This window comes from Poeciliopsis prolifica, unplaced genomic scaffold (genome assembly GCF_027474105.1).
Source record: "Poeciliopsis prolifica strain line A6 unplaced genomic scaffold, Auburn_PproV2 SCAFFOLD019, whole genome shotgun sequence".
In the NCBI taxonomy this organism is placed as follows: domain Eukaryota; kingdom Metazoa; phylum Chordata; class Actinopteri; order Cyprinodontiformes; family Poeciliidae; genus Poeciliopsis; species Poeciliopsis prolifica.
In genome coordinates, this window is record NW_026562394.1 from 1,341,904 (window position 1) to 1,356,057 (window position 14,154).

At 37.4% G+C, this 14,154-nt stretch overlaps 3 protein-coding genes across 4 annotated transcripts; 1 reads left to right on the forward strand and 2 right to left on the reverse strand.

Annotated features, from left to right (window-relative positions):
• Positions 1-604: 604 nt before the first annotated feature.
• On the reverse strand, positions 605-7,767 carry bicdl2 (BICD family like cargo adaptor 2). 2 transcript variants are annotated; one of them, XM_055044027.1, is made up of 10 exons: positions 7,669-7,767; positions 6,724-7,154; positions 3,480-3,695; positions 3,260-3,376; positions 2,374-2,520; positions 2,077-2,223; positions 1,785-1,859; positions 1,374-1,453; positions 1,155-1,269; positions 605-939 (listed from the first exon to the last, which is right to left on the reverse strand). In XM_055044027.1, exons 2-10 carry the CDS (start codon positions 6,964-6,966, stop codon positions 772-774), a joined length of 1,308 nt encoding a protein of 435 aa, XP_054900002.1. In that variant the 5' UTR covers positions 6,967-7,154; positions 7,669-7,767; the 3' UTR covers positions 605-771. The 2 variants fall into 2 exon arrangements, with proteins under 2 accessions (XP_054900002.1, XP_054900003.1); XM_055044028.1 differs by lacking the exon at positions 2,077-2,223.
• A 157-nt stretch (positions 7,768-7,924) lies between these two features.
• Positions 7,925-11,305, forward strand: mia (MIA SH3 domain containing). Its single transcript, XM_055043297.1, has 4 exons — positions 7,925-8,356; positions 9,207-9,340; positions 10,323-10,433; positions 10,539-11,305. The coding sequence occupies exons 1-4, from the start codon at positions 8,239-8,241 to the stop codon at positions 10,560-10,562; spliced, it is 387 nt and encodes a 128-aa protein (XP_054899272.1). The 5' UTR covers positions 7,925-8,238; the 3' UTR covers positions 10,563-11,305.
• A 149-nt stretch (positions 11,306-11,454) lies between these two features.
• LOC129368376 (alpha-crystallin B chain-like) lies at positions 11,455-13,112 on the reverse strand. The gene is made up of 3 exons (XM_055043296.1): positions 12,843-13,112; positions 12,524-12,646; positions 11,455-12,449 (listed from the first exon to the last, which is right to left on the reverse strand). Exons 1-3 carry the CDS (start codon positions 13,020-13,022, stop codon positions 12,258-12,260), a joined length of 495 nt encoding a protein of 164 aa, XP_054899271.1. The 5' UTR covers positions 13,023-13,112; the 3' UTR covers positions 11,455-12,257.
• Between the last annotated feature and the right edge of the window lie 1,042 nt (positions 13,113-14,154).

Sequence of the window (14,154 nt, forward strand, 5' to 3'; positions counted from 1 at the left end):
AAAGGACTTTGGACTGGAGAAAAAGATGACTGTACTTTTTTCTGACATGATTTAATAAAGATGTTATTTATGTCATAACCTTTGGTGTTCTGCCTATTAAAAAATCCATCTGAGTCATAATGAAATGGTTTAGATCAAAGTGTGTTCATGGGTTGACATAGTAAAAGATCAGATTAACAAAATTAGGAACCTCTGGCAACTATTCTCTAAAGCGGCCACTCCAAACCTACAGAGCAAGTGATTCTTGGAGAAAAAATAGAAATGGTCTCATTTTTTTCTATTAGAGGCTAAATCATCTAAAATAATAATAAAAAATATATTGGTCATATTTTCAAGAAATCGATCAAAATTCATCCTCCCTTCACATTTACGAACAACACAGAGACACATGCTTATTTTTAGCTCTTTCTTTGAGATGATGTTTTGCATGATTCATAGCAGGAAAAAAGTAATATCTCACCTCTTCTAATCTTATCCTCACCCTCTGTAATGATCATCAGCTCTTCCTGCTTGAAGTGCACAATTTTAAGTAGAATAATGAACAGTTTGTTCCCCTATTTACATAAAAAAGAGGAGACTGTTTGCAGAGTAAAGAAAGAAATCATTAAATTCTAATGTTTTTATTAAAAGTTTAAAATTATTAATAAACTGTACATATTTACAAACAGAAAAGTACATTCAGACATTACATTTGTAAACATTTAACTTGCTGATATTGCCGATATTGATCAGTGTCCATCATCTGTTGCCAAAAGGACAAATGAGGCTGTCTTATTTGTCCTTGAATAAAGAGGAAAAGAATCCTTTTCCTCCTTCACCCTTCACTCTCAAAGACTTGCTTCTTTGGAGTCCAACAGCGCTCCCCTTTTCCTGCTTCTCCTTCTTCTTCTCCTCTTCCCTTTGCAGCACCTGTTGATTGATGATGAAGCGCATGTCCTCCTGCAGCAGGACAAAATTGTAGGCTTTAGGAAATACTGATGTGAGGTGCTAGGTGTAGGTGTGAAGTTCAGCATAGATATGTAGAAGAGAAGATTATGTGAGTGCTTCCTCATTCACTTTTTAAAATATTTTAGCATTGTATAGACAGCTATTTACTTTAATCTACAAGTTAAACATGTTTGAAATAAAAGCTTTACACAAACAAAAAAACTCACCTGCCAGGCATCCAGTTCTTGAGACAGCACCACCTTGTGTTTGATTGTGTTGAGAAGCTGCTGAGTGAGCACTTCTTTCTCCTGACGAACTTTGGCCAGTTCACTCTCCAGAGAGCTGGACAGAAAATTAAATACTATTAGCCTTTATTTATTTATTTTTGTTATAAATTAAAGATAATGTCTAATAAAACACAGAAACGTTTTCTGTTGCAGCATCACCTGTAGCTCTGATTTTCTCCTCCTCTGAAGGGTTTAATTTCTTCCCTGAGAGACTCAAGTTCCTTTTGCTGAGACTGGAGCTGCAAAGACAAAAAATGATATAGTTTCAGTGTTTTATTTTAAATACATCTTAAAACACAAACTACAAAACACCAGTTGTCTAATAGAAGAATTAATTCTTCTATTTCATTAATACAAGAAGTATATATTTTCAACATGCTGTAATGTTTCCAACTTTGTATGTTAGGATATAAAAATGTATATTGTTGTATATTATTTAGCTCTTTTTACTGTCTTGAAGGGGGACTTTTTTTCTGTTTTTGCTAATTGGCTCCAAATGATGCATTTTCCTCTACTCTTTTGACCTGCTGCTTTAATGAATGTTGAATTCATGTGTAGCTCTTAACATACCTCATCCTTTAATGCTTGTATTTCTTCATCTTTGGCCTGCAGCGCTGAGGAGTGAGCCAAGAGAGCCTCTGTAGCCTATAAATAACAGGAAACATAAAGAGCACAAAATGATTTTGTTGCAATACGTTGGCATTTCTGCAAGGTTTCCAATAAAAATTAATTGTGGACATCCGTTAGCATCAGACACTTTTGACATAAGGGATGTGCACGTACTTATGAGTAGAGGTTCAGAATTAGCAGACAGTTCCCAGGTTAGACAGTAAAGTTACTGTATGTGTGTATCTGTGAGTACCTGTGTCTGCTGAATTTCACTGAGCAGAGACAAAGGTTGTGTGTGCGTACTATCCAGGAAGCTCTCCTCTCCCAGGTTCAGATCTTTTTGTTGTAAAGAGCGATTCAAGGTGCGTAACTCAAACACAACCCCCTGCTCCTGCTCTATCTATGTTCACACACAAAATACACACACACACACACCATAAGAAGCAAACAGGCGGATTGTGTAGGATTTTAAAGTGGATGTGTTAGTTATTTCTGTTAGTGGTAAATGGTATTATTATTAGGACAGTTGTGACTAATGCCTGATCTTCACCTCTGCTTCCTTCTCAGTCAGTTTAATATGAAGCTCTGACAGTCTGTCCCGCAGTCCGTCTCTCTCCACACGGAGCCTCTGGCTGTCCTCCTCTGAAGCTTTCAGCTGTGTCTCCATGTGCGACAGCCGCTCCTGCAATACTCTGTTCTGCGTGAATGAAGACGAGAATTGTAAATTTTTCATGAATTGAGTGAGAAGCTTACCTTTAAACTTCTGAATATATTTAGATTCATTTTTTATGCATCAAATGTGGGTAGACAGAAATAATAATGTTTGAGTTTTTATTATTAAATGTTAATTAAATCATGTTTTAGTTCTACTTAAATGGAAATCTGCATAGCAATGTAAAATACCTTAATATAGCAGTGTTTCACTGCAATACTGAAATAATTCACTGCAGCAATGCCCTATTTGGACATATATCACAAAATATCCAAAGTGCTCATTTGGGTTGGGGTCAGTTTTTGCCCCCTTATTCCCGCTGCTTCAGGACCTGCCTGACTTGGATTGACAAATGAGGGTTTTGGATTGGCCAAAGTCTGGACTTTATCTGAGTAAGATGTTGTGGCATCACTTGAAACAGCTTGTTCATATTCTGCAGGGTAGCTGAATTCAACAATTCACTATAGAAGATTGGCATTCTTATGGCAGAGGAATTGACAGTCATCCAAAATGCTTCATGGCAGTCAATGCTAATATTATTATCTTTAGGGGCAATTATTTCTTTCTTGGTATTTACTCATGTTTTGTCTTGTCTTATAATAGAATTAGTTAGATAAGATGAAATGTTACGTCAAAAGAAGTAAAATCATGAGAAATCTATGAGAGAGTAAATACTTTTCCATAGCAAAGTATTTTAACAGTAATTAGAAAGTTCTAATAATACCTCAGCTTGCATATTTTCTAATTGTGTGAAGCTGATATTTCGACTAAAGGATGACTCCTCCATCTCTTCTCTGAGGGTGCGGAGCTCAGTCCTCAAGGAGTGCTCCAGCGTTACAGCCTAGAAAACACAGGAGATGCAAGACTGTGAAACCTGTTTGTCTGCATTGTGGTCAAAAAAGTTCAACAGATATGACTCAATACACAGGTGAAAATGATTCAACCTCAGATAGTTGCTCCACCAGTCTCTGGTTGTGATTGGCCAACTGAGTCATCTGTTCGCTGTCATCTTTCCTCCGGTCTCTCCCCTCGCTGTGGTATTTCTGCAGCTCTGCCCTCAGTGCAGCTAAGTCTGCATTGAGCTCTGACTCCTTCTGCCCTGATTCCAGTTCATTCATCTCCAGCTTCCTCTGCAGGATGTGCTTCTCCTGCTGTAAAGCCTGAGACAATAAACTGCACATCAATCAACTTCATGACGTTGACAAGAAGTGTATGAATATTAGCAGCAAAGCCTGCAAAAGGGAGACATGCAAATCATCTGGAGTCTCCCCATAAATGGCTGAATTTTATTAGACCTTACATCTAAAATGTTATTGAATTGTTTTTGAGGAAAAAAAATACTATTCAGTTTGATTTCACTGTTCCCGCTTTCAGAAATTAAAATATTTTACAAATGTAATATTTCAATCTGATGTTTTTAGCACCTGAGTTTGTCCATTGTAAAAATCTGAACAATGATTATTGTATTTGAACATGATTAGTCCATCTCATTATAGAACAAACAATTATTAATGATTGCTACTATGCTCAGCAAATTAAACTTGCCAGCCTCGCCCATGTTACATAAAAATTGAAACAGTGCTGGTGCAGAAGATGTTCTTAACAGGAAGAATGCCCCCAAATCCACAGGTAAGTTTGAGATAAGCTTGGATTTTTGCTTTTTGCATCCATGATTAAATTGTTTTTTGTTTGTTTGTTTGTTTTACGAAATTCAACTTGTATCAGGTCCAGCCCAAGGCATAGCAAACTAACATTTCCAGGGCCACTAAGGGACCTTTTCAGTGGAGCTGATTTATTTATTTATTTATTTTAAGTAATAATTTCTATGTCATTATAATATCAAAAAAACACAATTTCACTATAAATGATTTGTTTTTACAATAATATATATTTGATCATGTATGTATAAATTATAATTTTATTAATAAAGAGAAAAAACATTGCTCTTGGTCACGGTAGGTACCGCATGCTTTGCCGGTAACATGAGCTGCCGTACAGAGGTCATCCGTCCAAAGCTCCGGTCAGAAGTATAGTTTCAAACATAACAAGAAAGTCACTGAGTTCGCAACAGTGGGGTGAACATTGTTAATGTGCAAACCTGACCTGGTGGGCCAGTCTGTCAGACAAACCTCTCACTGCAGAGCAGAAGAGGACAAAGACTGATTTTTAAACCTTTGCTGACAAAGATAAGATCAGGAGAAAAGATGGGCTTCATGTGAAACCATCAGCTGATCACATCCCCCAAAATTAAGGACATCGGCCCAGAAATCAACTGTTCAACAAATCATTTGGCCAATCCTATTATACTTATAGGATTATCCTATTATCCTATTATATTGTACTTATCCTATTATACTATATTATGTATCCTATTATACATGTATATAATGTAAACAGCACTGCCAGAGATGCAATAAGTTTATGATTGGTGTGTGAATGATCTAATGATCGGGCTGCTGATTGCAGACAGTCCACATTGTGAACAGAACTAGAGGGCCCCAAAACCCCATTTCACTTAGGGCCCCATGGAGGCTCGGGCCGTGCCGGGCCTGACTTGTAATGTAGTCATTTTAATCTGATTGTTCTTACATGATTAGGCTTAGTTAAAACAAAAAAAATTAAATGAAAAATAAACATTAAGGAGAGGAAAATCCAAAGCAAATAAAAAATGAGCGGTGTGACTAAAATTTTCTGGAAGTGCCATGAATGCATTTAGGGTTTTTTGCACGGTCTATGAGTTCAAGGGTCTTTGCAGCCTGTCAGCAACTGAATTAACAAGGCAACGTGCAGCACAAGAAGCTAAAAACACTGAACTCAGGAGAAACCTGCAGCTAGGGCTATATTTAGGAATACGTGGGTGCCTGCACTAACCAGTTTTGCAACATGTTCTTTATTGAATATGTAAATTACAAAACGATAATGTTTAGACACATACTTTTTCAGAGGCGGGTTTAGGCTGGACCACACCAATTTAGTTTTCTTTATAAATAAAATGCCATTATTTTTAAATAATTGTCTACATGGATGTATTTAACAAATAAAGCATGACCCATAACGTTATACATAAAGGGGAAAAAAAGCAAAATGCAGCTAAGCTATGATAGTAGAAAAGAAAATGTGATGCCTTCCCAAGATATTATAATCTTTCCTGCACTCTAAAATCATCCCTTTGATTTGTCATTGATCGGAAACACACAACAAAGGAAATAAATCATTTCACTGTCTTCTTGCATACTTGTATGACAAATTGTCACAAATTGTACATTTCTTCATGATTGTCCCACCTCCAAACTCCAAACTGCATTTGATGGAGCTTTTTGGAGTAATGTGCAAGCAACATTTCTCCTTGCAATATGTGACCCAAAGAGTTCAATTTTGATCTCATCTGACAATAGTGTATACTTCCAGTATTGAACTAGCTTGTTGAAATGTCTGTCCATGCATCACAGAGCACAGTAGACACACACCCGAAAAACTATCAAAGACTGAATACACACTTTCCAACCTAGGGAAAATTTAGGATGTTTCAGACTGGGAGAGGAAGAATATCTGAAGAGAGACCACAAGAACATTTTAGCAAGAGCTACCTTACAATCAGAAGAACCATTAGCCTCCTGTTCAAGTGATGACACATTAATCAAGCCGCAAAACTCTTAACTCTTTGCTGCACTCTTTGTGTTTTTACTTGCATTAGATATAGATTGTGAGAAAAGCTACTTCTGCTTATTCAGGGACTCTGTAACTGTGTGAATGGTGTTTGGTTTTGGACAATATTTGGATTTCATGCACCCTCATTAGAAACATATTTACTGAGAAAGACATCAACATGTTGAAATTCTGTTCTACGTCATTTACCCAGACACAGCGCCCAAACCAGTGTTGAAATGATCATTCAGTGTTTTCATAGAAGCTCAGTGGAAAAATCTTGAGCGGACATAACACCTGCTGTTGCAGAAAGCTTGCATTCCAGACTTATTTGTCAGCAATTGGTGGCTCAACATTGGGTAACCGCGTTTCTATTTTCCTATATGGAAAAACCCTAAGTAATGAATCTTATAATCTATGGAACAGCAACTTTTTACACATTTGAAACTGACTCACATTTTGATTCATGTGGTATTTCCCTGTTTATGTTAAAGACAAGAGTTCTGTGCAGTTATTTTTCCTTCAGCCCAGTTATCTCCTTACCTCCACCTCTTTCTCTCTCTGCTGCAGAGTTTCTGCCAGCTCCTCATTCTTCTCTAGCAAGGCCCGTCCCAGTTCTGCAGCCAGTATCAGGTCAGTCTCTATCGCTCCCCCACCATCCATGCCGTCAGGGGGGGATGAGGCTGATTGCAAAGCAAAGAGAGATACAGAAGAGGAAGAGGAGAGAGGAAAGAAGGAGTCCTCCAGGCTGGGTGAAGGAAGGCTGTTTTTCCTGGGAGTGAACATGACTGAAACCTTTAGGCTTAAGGGATTAGTTTGAAACCATCACCCTCTTGGCTTTTGGATGACTTCTCCAGAGTCAGATAGGTGAGGGATGGACTCCCATTCCTTCTCCTTTCATTTAGTTTCCCACTGTGTTCTTCAGAGGCACCAATGCTGCAATCATTCAGAAACTCTTCTCTTCAGAGACAAATCTATAACAGCAAGAAATCAATACAGACAATCTTAGAAAGGCTTCGCGTGACAAGTTGTTTTCTGGTGATATTATCTAACAACTTAACAAGGAGGTCTTTTGTCTGACTGGTGATTTGGTTTCTCTGACCGAAAATCTAGCTCCTTTATTACCATTGTTCTTTCTCCCCTCCCTAAATTCCTCAGCAGGTGTAAGCATTATGTTTCAGTCTCAGGCTGTAAAGAAACTAAAGTAAAAAGTTTCTGAAACCCTGTGAACAGAAACGATTGTGAATATTCCAGGTTTTTTCCACACACTTTAACTAATGTGTCATTGCTCTAACACAAATTTCATTCAAAACCATTTCCTCTGAGGTCACTCTTTGACGTAACGTTCTACTTCCACCTCTTATAACCAATAATTCTTCCAAATTAAAGCATTTCAGAACTTATTTGTAAGTCAAATTATTCAAAATTTGAAGTCAGACAAAAACCAAGTTATTCTGGCTCAAAGAAGAAGAATCAAGTCTGTCTTACCTGACGGGTTACCAGCTACCAGAAAGTCTTCCTGTTTGGTGTTGAGTGTGCGCACATTTTGTCTGTGTGCCTGGGAGTATTTGCGCAAGAGAGGATCAGCTGGTTTCCCTGGCAGTGGAAACATACGGTATGTAAATACAATCTGAGGGCCACACCTCCTCCCGAATCACAGAGGTGTAAAGGATCAGAGTCAGGAACAGATGAAGCAGGTGCTGTTTAGACATCTAGTGGTTGAGCAGGGATATTAAAAAGCAGATAAAGTTTGAGGAAGTTGCTGCTTGAAAGCTCAGCAGTCTTCTGTTGGGATGGAAAGAGATGAGGACACAAATAGGGGTTTGTTAACTTCAGCTCACAACCCCTCCTTCTCCTCCTGTCTTGTTTACCTGCTTGGAGTGTTTCAAAGGAGTGCTCTGTTCATTTATGAGGAAGGGGGCAGGGAGAGTGTCGAAGAGAGGGAAACTGACACCCCACCTCCTCTCAAACGGGGAAAAAGGAATAAAAAGCTGAGGACGACCCTCATCAATCATAAACTTTTTTTTGTCTTAGTCTCTGTATTTTCTGCATTCTGATATGGCTTTCAGGCTGTTTTTAGCTCTCTCTGTGATGCTTTTCCTGACAGCCTGTGAAGCTGGAAAGCAGATGCCCAAACTATCGAATAAGAAACTCTGCGCTGACTCCGAATGCAGTCGTAAGTAGCAACAGCTTCTATTTCTTCCTTGCTTACTGATTATATTATCTAACACCTGAAACAGATGAAAGATAAATGCTGAGTTTTTGAAGAAATGAAAAAAATACTGTTGCATCTTCATGGATAAAGGAGAATAATTTGGAAAGTAGGGTACCAGAGTCTGGAGAAAGAGTGAAAAGATACAGAATTCAATACTTGGGGACCATATCTGCTGGTGTTGGTCCGCTGTGTTTTCAGAAGCCCAAAGACGGCTCAGAATCCACCAGGAACTTTAAGAGCACTCCATGCATTTTTCTGCACATAACTTTTATGAAGGTGCTGATTTTATTTTCTGTCTGTCCACACTGCCAAAAGTACCAATACTTGCTATCACTGTACTGGATTGGCCAGAACCCCCCAGCCCAACCCACCCCCGCTTGACCTAACTATACAAAGAAGATGAGAAACAAGAGAGTAAAATGATGATGGCTCATTTTACTCCCTTTATCAAATATACATAAAGGGAACACTCAAATAACACATCCTATATCTGAATGAATGAAATAAAAATGAAAATAATTTCCACCTGTTGTCTATTCCATTTGCACAACAGCAGGTGATATTGATTGTCAATCAGTGTTGCTTTCTAAGTGGACAGTTTGATTTCACAGAAGTTTGAGTTACTTGGAGTTATATTGTGTTGTTTGAGTGTTCCCTTTATTTTTTTGAGCAGTATAATCTACAGCTTTCATTTTTTAAATATAATTACTGCGTTGACTAAGCTTTTGACGGTTTTTTGAGCTGCACAACAATTTAAAAAAATCTTACAGTCATTCAAGCCCCTACAAATCCTAATTTATGTCTTACACAGATCCGATCCTCATAGCCCAGGCGCTTCAGGACTACTACCCTGGAGACTGCAGGTTCATCCCCATCCGACAGGGGCAGCTCGTCTATGTTTATGCAATGCTAAAAGACAGAGGGAATCTCTTCTGGGCTGGCAGTGTGAGTAAAGAAGAATAATGGTAGAAAAATCAATTATGACCATAACACACAGTGCATTGCAAAAATAATCATACCTCTGGAACGTCACATTACAACCACAAAAAAATTGCACAATTTTATTGTGTGACTGATCAATAAAAAATAATCATAAATTTACTATTCTTAAAAAGTCGTTGGCAAGTGAATAAAGTCAATCTGTGTGTATTTTAATCTCAACCTCAGATGTTTGTTAGAAAACATTGAAGAACAATCAATATTATGAGGCTTATTGTAGTCTGTAGCACACTGTTGAGGCAACACAAACCTGTCAGTAACTTTGAACCCAAATAAATCTTACTACAAACTTTATTTTTAGTAAGATTTAAGTTTTAAGTCCTGTGAACAAGACCTAATTTTTGCTTCAACCCTTTAAAAAAATGTCATGTGTACGATAATCAAACCTGCTGGGTGTGAAGATAACTTGAAATAGAAAAAGGCTTCTTTCTGAAATTTAGAATCTGGTAGATAAATAAAAAATACCACTAATATTTTTTTTCTTTGCTACTTTTGAGTGTTCCAGTCAGCGTACGGATGTAACAGGTTCGACTTAATCAGCCTCGGCGCCTGCCATCAGTTGCAGTGGCCAAGAATAACAAAGCAAATATTGGCTGAAAATATCTTCCTACTCAAGCCTCGAAAGTCTTACATAAATACATGCATGTTCCAGGAGGAATAAATCAATGTAGCAACTTCCATGGTAAATAAGAAAAAGTTTCTGGTATTAGTATAATAGATTATGTTGTACTCATTTTAAAAGGCACATCTGCCACAAACCAGGTAACTTCAAACTGTAAGTAAAAATAAAGTAACAATCATCAACAATAGATTTTAGGTGTTTGAACTGTGTCCCATCTAAAGATGGTGTTGTTCAGTCATCTTGAAGTTTACTAAGATATAGTAAAAAAGATTGAGAAGCTCTAATCTAGATATTTTTCTACTGCAGGTACAAAACACATATTATGGAGAACAGGAGGCTCGCATTGGTCACTTCCCTAGCAGCGTTGTGGAGGAAACACATGCTCTCATGCCAGCAACCACTGAAGTCAAAACAACCGTAAGTCAACTAACAGTTCTGTGCATATTTACAAATAAGTTGAACTATTATCAAATTTTTTCTATTTTATTCTTCTATTTTCACTGCTTTCATTTTTTTATTCAGAACTGGGACTTCTACTGCAACTGATGTTGAATGGACACAGAGAAAACAACAATAAGGAAGGGCTTTCCTTAACACATAATTATGGTCAAATCCATGTTAGCTCATCTCTGATAAAGTCTTTATTATTAAATGATTGATGGGTGTCAGAAATTGCATTCTGATAACCTTTTCAAATAGATCATTGATTTCAAGATAGAGTTATTTTGCTCTTTCTGTTATACATCAAACTTGGGCTCTTCTTTCATGTTTTTCTATGTTCTTGTTATTTGGTATTTAAGTGATATTTACTTTATACACCATGACTTAACAGGATTCAATCAGATTTTCTGTCAAAATTAAATAAAAAAATATATTGCAATTAACTTATCTGTATTTAAACATGTAACCATCTTTATCTTAAATTATTTAGAAGATAGTCATTCTACATATGCTATCTGTGACACATTGGCTTTTCATACTTTGTTTTATAGATGATAAACATTTCAACAAAAACAGTAAAAAATTTGTCCTTTTTTTAGGTTGAGTTGGCAGGAGATTTCACTTGGATATGCTGCACGATATGATGGTGAAATATACATCTTTTAAATAAATATATATATTTTTGTTTTGTTTTAACTGTTTTATGCTTAGACATACAGAACATACAGAACATTTGGATTTAAATAATTTTTTCAAGACAAGGTCAATTTCTACTATCTGGCAGTAATTCGATTTTTTTGTTTTGATTGTGTCATCATTTGTAAAACAGCAATAAAATGTTTGCCACATCTTTGAGGTTGGTTTATTGATTTGAATTTTAAAAATTGCTTTTGAATTGTCATGAATGTTTGGGGCCTAAACAATAAAAGAACTTGACTTTTCAACCTTTGCTGTTGTGTGAAATTATCCTCTCAAAAGAAATAAATGACAACACAAATTTGAGTTTTAATATTTATTCTAAATATGGTTTTCTGTGTTAATGTGCCAGAGGCTATAGCCAGTTTAATAGTAATAGTAGAGCGTTGGGTATACAAGTAAAAATCTACTCACTGTCGAAAACAGTACATATAGATAAGATATCTGAAGAAAAAAAGTGGCTCTTGTGCTCATCTTTTACACTGCGACCTGCACCTGTCATTCTTCATCTGTTGCTTTTTCTACTCCATACAGTCTTGGCCCGAAATCCTCCAGTGGCATTTTGATTTAACAGAAAAAGCAATCAAATAGATTGATCCTGTATCTCTTCACTTTCAGAAACCAGCACCTTATCCCACTGAAAAGAGAGCACAGCTGGCATTTTGTTAATAAGTCTGACAATGTTAGTGTTAGACAAGACCTTTTTAAGCTTTCTAGGCTTTTCTCTTCCACCCAACTTTTTAGAGTTTGGTCTAAATGCAAAGCTTTCTCAGGCTTTGTCTCAGATTCACACACTAGGAAAAAGGAAAGAAGTACATTTGGTAGTTTAAATAAATGCATGGCTATAATTTGTCAAGGATATCCCTATTCTCTGGAACTTAATATTGTAATGTTAGATGTTTATGCAGGATCCAATTTTTTCCAGAGGTTACTTTGTTCTAAATCCAACAGTGATTGTAAGCTGGAAATTAGGAGGTTATGTCAGCGTTTTTTTTTTTGTTTTTTTTTCAAACTTGCCTGACCTATTATGTTAACCAAAATGCCAACATATAAACAAGTAGTGATGGGTTAGTACTTAATCAGTATCAGGGCTGTCAGGATGCTCTACATTTTTGGTTTCTGTGAGCCATCTTCAAATGAGATGGGAATGTTGCGGTCTGGCCCAAGACATGGCCGAGGCACCGTAATTGTTAGCACACCATCAGATGACAGATTGGAGGTGATGTCGGCCCCTAACACACCAGATGGAAGCCTGTACTTCCTCAGAAACTCTCTTGACACAAAGCCGTGATCATCCTGAAAGCAGAATTAGTCAGTGTTAGAAAAGTTGCAGCTTGCAGTTTCTGCAGATCTCTGGAATCTCTCCTTACCTGTCTGTCCTCGTGTTTAGCATGCACTGTGATGAACTCTTCGCTAACATTGACGGACAGCTCGTCAGGGGAGAAATGCTTCACATCCAGATAAATAACAAAGCGGTCCTTTTCCATTCGCATCTGGGCAGAAATTTGTTAGAAGTAGAAAGATGTTATTTTTTTCTCAGTGCAATTTCATATCAATAGAAAGTTAATTGTGTTTCTAACTTCAACTTAAGCACTTAGAATTCTGATTTAAACAACAAATCTCACAAATGTGATTGTAAAACACTAAGGCTTGAAGAAGCATCAAAAGGTGAACCAAACAGCACTTTACCTCACTGTGCCCATTTTCTGGCCAGTTGAACCAGCGCATAAATGAAGGTCGCATCCAGGGGAAGGACCAGGAGAAGGGCCACACCAGTGGCCAGTCAGCAAGAGGTTCTGCCAAGGAGAGGTCAGACAACCGGCTTGGGAAGGCACGGCGGTACCAAGGGTACTGAATGGGAATATCCATAGTGGAAGTCAGAGAAGGTTTTAAGCTCAGAGCTGGTCTAACTTGGCTCAAGATGGGTGCAGCTCTCCAGTCCTACACTGAATTTATAGGCCTTTCCCTCCCAACCCATCCAAACCTCCCTAACCTCCCATGCCATCACTGGCAGTGAAACTGTGCCAACAGGCTGATCTCTCTGGAACAATGATGTCAGCTGTTTGTCCCTTCATACCCCTGACTGTTTCCTCTGTCTGACTGCTGTCTCACACTCTCCCCCGGACACCATGTTTCTCTCTCTCAGTCGTGACAGGACACTGGCTGGGAATATTGCTGATACCTCCAAGCTTATGCCCCAGGAAATACCACTGCCCAGTGTTGGAGAGTTTGTTTGCCGTATAGCTTACAGAGCATTAGCCGGTGGTGCACCATGTGCCAAAAGCTTAGATCTATGTGTGGAGTGGATGTGGTGTTGAATGGAAACTGATGAGTTTGTATGGGACAGCATTAGGTGAGACTTTATCTGCATAAAGTTTTGCCATGAGCTCAGATTTTAAAAATTGCTTTTCTATTGGTTGTTCCAAATAAACGTTATTTGTCCTCTTACACATTTCTTCTATTTTAGCTTGTTTGTGTACTTAAATGTTTCTGCTCAAAAAGACAATAAATAAATAAATAAATAAAAAATAACACAGTGATCCCTATAGGAAGCAAAGTTTTTAAATTAATATTTCATTTATTAATGGAAAGAAAGCTATCCAAACATACCTGACCTTGTGTGAAAAAGTTATTGAACCAAGCTAATATTTGCCCTTGACCAATAAATAGTTGTGCGCCCCTGGCAGCAAGTGAAGTTTTTTACATCTCTGGTGAGTAATTTAACATTGGAAAGGTTTTTTTTTCTATGTATAAAAGATTATTTGATTGCTGAGCTATTTTTTAATCTGTTAAATTACCCAACGATTTTTTTTACCCAAAACTTTCATGACCCACTCTGGGCGTAAAATGTAATTAATAAATAAATTACATTACATTAACATGTGATTAATTGACTACATATTACATTAGGAGTTTGTTTAAATTTAATTAATTAATTAATAGAAAGACAAAAAGAGGTTTCGGTTGATCAACTTCCGGTCTACCATTGGTTGCCATAGCG

What these genes read in the sequence shown, in the direction of transcription:
- bicdl2 (XM_055044027.1), bottom strand. Translation starts at nt 6,966, where the DNA reads ATGTTCACTCCCAGGAAAAACAGCCTTCCTTCACCCAGCCTGGAGGAC. An exon ending in AGAGAGAGAAAGAGGTGGAG is followed by an intron (nt 3,696 to 6,723) that starts GTAAGGAGATAA and finishes TTATTGTCTCAG; the next exon opens with GCTTTACAGCAGGAGAAGCA. An exon ending in TGACTGAGAAGGAAGCAGAG is followed by an intron (nt 2,224 to 2,373) that starts GTGAAGATCAGG and finishes GTGTGAACATAG; the next exon opens with ATAGAGCAGGAGCAGGGGGT.
- mia (XM_055043297.1), top strand. Translation starts at nt 8,239, where the DNA reads ATGGCTTTCAGGCTGTTTTTAGCTCTCTCTGTGATGCTTTTCCTGACA. An exon ending in CGCTGACTCCGAATGCAGTC is followed by an intron (nt 8,357 to 9,206) that starts GTAAGTAGCAAC and finishes TGTCTTACACAG; the next exon opens with ATCCGATCCTCATAGCCCAG. An exon ending in CCACTGAAGTCAAAACAACC is followed by an intron (nt 10,434 to 10,538) that starts GTAAGTCAACTA and finishes TTTTTTATTCAG; the next exon opens with AACTGGGACTTCTACTGCAA.
- LOC129368376 (XM_055043296.1), bottom strand. Translation starts at nt 13,022, where the DNA reads ATGGATATTCCCATTCAGTACCCTTGGTACCGCCGTGCCTTCCCAAGC. An exon ending in CAGAAAATGGGCACAGTGAG is followed by an intron (nt 12,647 to 12,842) that starts GTAAAGTGCTGT and finishes ATTTCTGCCCAG; the next exon opens with ATGCGAATGGAAAAGGACCG. An exon ending in CTAAACACGAGGACAGACAG is followed by an intron (nt 12,450 to 12,523) that starts GTAAGGAGAGAT and finishes TTCTGCTTTCAG; the next exon opens with GATGATCACGGCTTTGTGTC.